This window comes from Solanum tuberosum, unplaced genomic scaffold (genome assembly GCF_000226075.1).
Source record: "Solanum tuberosum cultivar DM 1-3 516 R44 unplaced genomic scaffold, SolTub_3.0 scf00034, whole genome shotgun sequence".
NCBI lineage: Eukaryota > Viridiplantae > Streptophyta > Magnoliopsida > Solanales > Solanaceae > Solanum > Solanum tuberosum.
This window is the reverse complement of record NW_006238962.1, coordinates 275,261-280,991: the sequence shown is the minus strand read 5'-3', so window position 1 is coordinate 280,991 and position 5,731 is coordinate 275,261. Positions and strand designations below refer to the sequence as shown.

Here is a 5,731-nt window from a genome sequence, read left to right as displayed (position 1 = left end):
AATTTTTTATGTGTCTAGCGCTTTCATCAATATGAAAGAGGAAGCTTTTGGGTTGTACCTGTATCACTAGGGTCATTACATCAAAAATGATCTATAACAATAATTAATTAATGATAATAACTTAATTGTCACTAAATATGTATTTTTAGCGGCAATCCGTTAAAAGTTATTTTTATTGTAGTGGGACTGGGAGGACGTTAAATAGTAAACTAAACGAAGATGATTGCACAGAAGATCGACCTAAAAAGCCAATGTTCTTGGTACAAAATCTCATGTTCTAAATTTATTTCTTATTTCATAATCATATATAAGATTTGAACTAAAGTTATTGAGAATACTGGCTAAACTTGTAACTTAAATCCTATTTCATGATAATTTGACACGTAATTATCTAATATAGCTATAGTTTGAATAATTACCTGAAAGATAAGCGGCATGAATAACCAAATCTCCAGGGGAAAAAAGCCATAACAGCAGAGCCCACAGAATGTATTTCTCCAACACCTTCCCATCCCCCTATTGCAGGTGTTGGTGGCAGTACCGGATACACTCCTGCAATTATTAGTAAAATTAAGGACTCGATTATTAAAATTATTCACTATTTTATTAACTTCTTTTTCTCAATTATGGAAGTTCTATATTTAACTTGAAGTTGCATTTTAAATTTGGAAAACGGCCTATAATATGTTTTTTAAACTCATTTTTCACTTTTCATGTTGTATCTATGTACAATGTACACTCAACCTTGAAGTCACTTCGAATATTCTTTAGAAAAAATTATAACCAAGCACAACTTCATGAATCTCCACCCCCCCCCCCACAACCCCACCCTACAACCAAAATCGATAGCTAGGAGTTTATTCACACCTTAACTAATTTCATAAAATGCCTAACATATTTTACTAACAATAGATAACAGATAACCATGTTCAACAAGACTATAACATGATAGTGACTTAATTTGCTCACACTTTGATTAATCTCATGAAATGTGACATATTCTACTAGTAATAGTTTTTTAAACTCATTTTTCACTTTTTATGTACATTCAACCTTATTCTTTAGAAAAAAATATAACCAAGCACAACTTCATATAGTGTAATTTTCCTTCGAAGAAGTCACAGAGTTTTTTTTCCTTTATTGAAATTAATTAAACCTACAACCTAGTAATTACTATATCAACTATTAGTTTGAAAAATATTCTTTCTTTCATTCTATTTTTCTTGTAACACTGATATTATATAATATATATATATATTTATATATAAAGGAGAAAAAGAGAATTTAATGGAATTAACCCTCTATTCTGTTGATATCGGCGGGATTGATGGGAGCTGCAAGCATTTTCACGCACACCTCGTTCTCATTCATCTCCACCGGTGGAATCTTCGTAACTCTGTCGGAATTAGAATTTTCACTAACATGATTTAAAATATAAAAAAATAAATAAACATATATTATATATACATAAAAAAAATTAATTGTATATATATAATATAATTTTTTACAACGCAAGGGTGGTGGTAGGAGGACATTGTGAATCTAGAACGGACCTTGTGACGGTGTCGGGCGGGCCGTGTTGGTCGTAGACAACGGCGGTGGATGGCGGAGACATGGTGGCCAGGAAGTTTACGACGGAGGTTTGTTTAGGGACGACCAAATTTGAGTGACGAGAAAACATTATCCTACAAATTTTTGATGTATTGTATTAAAGTGTTTTTAAGTTTTCACTTGGAAACATTTGGGGAAAATGCAGCTACTTATAATGTAAAATGATAATAATAATAACGGAAAGGGGTCATAAATACCCTTAAACTATTCGAAATAGCTCATATATACCCTTAAACTATATTTCGGCTCAAAACTACTCTTCCCGTCAAACTATTTGGTCAAAAGTACCATTCTTATTAACGAAAGTTGTAAAATGCCATGTGAATACCACATGTCATGCCAATACTAATTACGCTTTTTTCCACTGCCACATAGACTAAATTCCTAAATCTTAATTACTCTTTCTTTTCCCTCATTTCATTATTTTCCAAAAACGATTTCACCCCTTCTCCCTCGTTTCGCGGCTAGGTTGGGAGAAGTTGTGAAACCTAGCTACGAAATGAGGGAGAAGGGGTGAAATCGTTTATGAAAATAATGTAATGAGGGGAAAAAAAGAGTACTTAAGATTTAGGGATTTAGTTTATGTGGCAGTAGAAAAAAAAGTAATTAGTATTGGCATGCCATGTGGGAATGAGAAGTCATATTATCAGCTGATTATATTTTTATTTTCCGTTTTAATAACTAGATTTATTTAACTTGTTTGATTGAGGATCTATAAAATACAAGTTAATATAAGAGTGCCAAAATAATTTTAAAAATCTTAATTTTCAACATTAGGTGTAAAAGTTGGTACTTAGAGTCAAATGATATGATATTTGAAACAAATGTCATAATATTATTGGCATTTATATTTAATGTGATTATTTAAATAACATTTCGTGTCAAATGTCATTTAATACAATGTAAAGGGGGTTGTGTAGTTGTTCCAGCAATGTTATGATTGGGTGGCTCATCGGAGCTCCGGCGAGCTATTCGCCGGAGACGAAGATAAATAGTGAAACTGTTTGTTAAATAAAAAATCTGAAAATTATTCAATCCTAATCTAAAAAATTAATCATCACCCTCAAAAATTTAAAAACACTCATTCTACGAATTGAAAATTTAATATATAACATATATTAGACTAATATTTTCAAGTTATAGCAGTAGAATTAAACTTTCAAGTTGTAAAAATAAACTGTTATATGTAAGAATTGTTTAAAAGTATGTTTAAAACCCGTAAAATTTACTCTTAAATGTGTATATGGCGTGAAAATTCTAATTCCGACAGAGTTACGAAGATTCCACCGGTGGAGATGAATGAGAACGAGGTGTGCGTGAAAATGCTTGCAGCTCCCATCAATCCCGCCGATATCAACAGAATAGATGGTTAATTCCATTAAATTCTCTTTTTCTCCTTTATATATATATATATATATAAAATATCAGTGTTACAAAAAAAATAGAATGCAAAAAAGAATATTTTTCAAACTAATAGTTGATATAGTAATTACTAGGTTGCAGGTTTAATTAATTTCAATAAAGGAAAAAATACTCTGTGATTTCTTCGAAGGAAAATTACACTATATGAAGTTGTGCTTGGTTATATTTTATTCTAAAGAATAAGGTTGAATGTACATAAAAAGTGAAAAATGAGTTTAAAAAACTATTGCTAGTAGAATATGTCAGACATTTCATTAGATTAGTCAAAGTGTGAGCAAATTAAGTCACTATCATGTTATAGTCTTGTTGAACATGGTTATCTGTTATCTATTGTTAGTAAAATATGTTAGGCATTTTATGAAATTAGTTAAGGTGTGAATAAACTCCTAGCTATCATTTTGGTTGTGGGGTGGGGTGCGGGGTGGGGATTCATGAAGTTGTGCTTTGTTATAATTTTTTCTAAAGAATATTCGAATAATCTTCAAGGTTGAGTGTACATTGTACATAGATACAACATGAAAACTGAAAAATGAGTTTAAATAACATATTATAGGCCGTTTTCCATACTTTTGTTGATGCACCTGTTATTTGAGGTTTTCTAGTTTTCTTTTAAATAAAGGGTCAATTGAGTTGTATTATTCACTACAAAAAAAATGGAGATACAACGACATTATGTAAAAATCGTATTAGGCAGTTTAAATATCGCAAAACTACTTACCGACATTTGATTGTCGAGAATTTTCGGACATTTAAAGAAATGTTGATAATTAATAAGCGACCTTTATTCATGACATATATAAAATGTCACTTATTTTTTTATATTTAAATTATTTTCAAAAAACAATTTACGACATTTATTTGTGACCTTTATAAATTGTCACATTAAAATTAAATTTTTGCCAATATCAAAATAACTTTTTTTACGACATTTGTAAAATGTTTTCTCCGTGTAAAATTAATGACATTTTTTTAAAACTATGCAAATGTTGCTTTAAAATTTCCAACCATTATTGGCTGCAAACTGAAACAAAGGGTCGAACTTAAGCTCACCTTAACTTTGCAATTTTTAAGTTATTGATATGAAGGTCACGTCACCATATATCGATTAATTAAGGTAAAAGTTACTACTTTTATTTTGTAAGCATTCAATAATTTTGTTCTACAAGTTAATATAAGAGTGCTCCTCCCAGTCCCACTACAATAAAAATAACTTTTAACGAATTACTGCTAAAAATACATATTTAGTGGCAATTAAGTTATTATCATTAATTAATTATTGTTATAGATCATTTTTTATGTAGTGACCCTAGTTATATAGGCATGTCATAATATTATTGGCATTTATATTTAATGTGATTATTTAAATAACATTTCGTGTCAAATGTCATTTAATAGCTAGACACATAAAAAATTCTGATTTTCCTTCCCAAAAGCACATTTACAAAACAAACTGATGAAAGCGCTAGACACATAAAAAATTATGATTTTCCTTCCGAAAAGCGCATTTACCAAAAAAAAAAAAAAACTCGTAAAATTCAAATTCTGAACTCTTAGTTTTATGTCTTTTATGTTCCAGGGACATGGCAAACCTATGTGGTAGAAGATCAAAGTTTATGGTACAAAATAGACAAAAACACTCCAATTGAATATGCTGCCACTATTTCTGTTAATCCTTTGAGTGCCTTGAGAATGCTTGAGGACTTTGTGGCTTTAAAATCAGGTTTATTATTTAAATTTCCTAATTAAAAACATGTTTAATTATTTTAATTTGATTTAAAAATTAATTAGTTTTTTTTTCGATTAAACAGGGGACACAATTGTTCAAAATGGAGCTACAAGCATAGTAGGGCAATGCGTTATTCAATTAGCTCGAATTCGTGGAATTCATAGCATTAATATCATAAGAGATAAACCTGAATCTGATAAAATTAAAGAAAAATTAATTAAATTTGGCGCTAATAAAGTATTTACTGAAAGTGAACTTGAAGTCAAAGGTGTCAAAAATCTCCTGGTATGAAATTAACTTTTATATACGAACATTATAATTATTTTTTAAATAATCAACGAGTGTATTTTTTTTTTTAATATGTTGTAACGATCGATGATGTGTTGTAGGGTGATATACCTAAACCTAGTTTGGGTTTGAATTGTATTGGTGGAAATGCAGCTAATATGGTGGTAAAATTCTTGAAGTGTGATACTTTTTTTATTTTTTTAAATTATTGTTTTCTTCAAAGTTTAAAGTTTTTACTTTTTTTTTTTTGGTTAAATATTGAAGATATACAATATTATTTTTATTATTTTTAAGGCAAGGTAGTATATTGATTACATATGGAGGGGTGTCAAAGAAGCCAATTACCATATCTACTCCATATTTTATATTCAAGGTTAGTTTTCAAATGATCAATTATAAAATTTAAACAATAAGTAATTCTTTGGATCATATATTGAACAATTATTGAGAGTATATCGAAAATAATATATACGTACGTTTTATTTATTTGAAGATAAATATTGAAGATTTACAATATTATTTTTATTATTTTTAAGGCAAGGTGGTACTATGGTTACATATGGAGGGGTGTCAAAGAAGCCAATTACCATATCTACTCCATATTTTATATTCAAGGTTAGTTTTCAAATGATCAATTATAAAATTTAAACAATAAGTAATTCTTTGGATCATATATTGAACAAT

General features: G+C 29.1%; 2 protein-coding genes across 2 annotated transcripts in view; one reads left to right on the top strand and one right to left on the bottom strand.

Annotated features, from left to right (window-relative positions):
- Window positions 1–400: 400 nt before the first annotated feature.
- On the bottom strand, window positions 401–1,733 carry LOC102597492 (probable trans-2-enoyl-CoA reductase, mitochondrial). Its single transcript, XM_006342363.2, has 3 exons — window positions 1,554–1,733; window positions 1,299–1,396; window positions 401–552 (listed from the first exon to the last, which is right to left on the bottom strand). The coding sequence occupies exons 1-3, from the start codon at window positions 1,679–1,681 to the stop codon at window positions 416–418; spliced, it is 363 nt and encodes a 120-aa protein (XP_006342425.1). The 5' UTR covers window positions 1,682–1,733; the 3' UTR covers window positions 401–415.
- Window positions 1,734–4,572: 2,839 nt separating this feature from the next.
- Window positions 4,573–5,731, top strand: part of LOC102599768 (probable trans-2-enoyl-CoA reductase, mitochondrial) — a 1,968-nt gene continuing 809 nt past the window's right edge. The window contains exons 1-4 of the mRNA XM_015306559.1: window positions 4,573–4,753; window positions 4,842–5,044; window positions 5,149–5,225; window positions 5,584–5,662. Coding sequence (XP_015162045.1) covers window positions 4,723–4,753; window positions 4,842–5,044; window positions 5,149–5,225; window positions 5,584–5,662 — 390 coding nt within the window. The 5' untranslated portion in view covers window positions 4,573–4,722. The remainder of the gene's footprint in view (window positions 4,754–4,841; window positions 5,045–5,148; window positions 5,226–5,583; window positions 5,663–5,731) is intronic.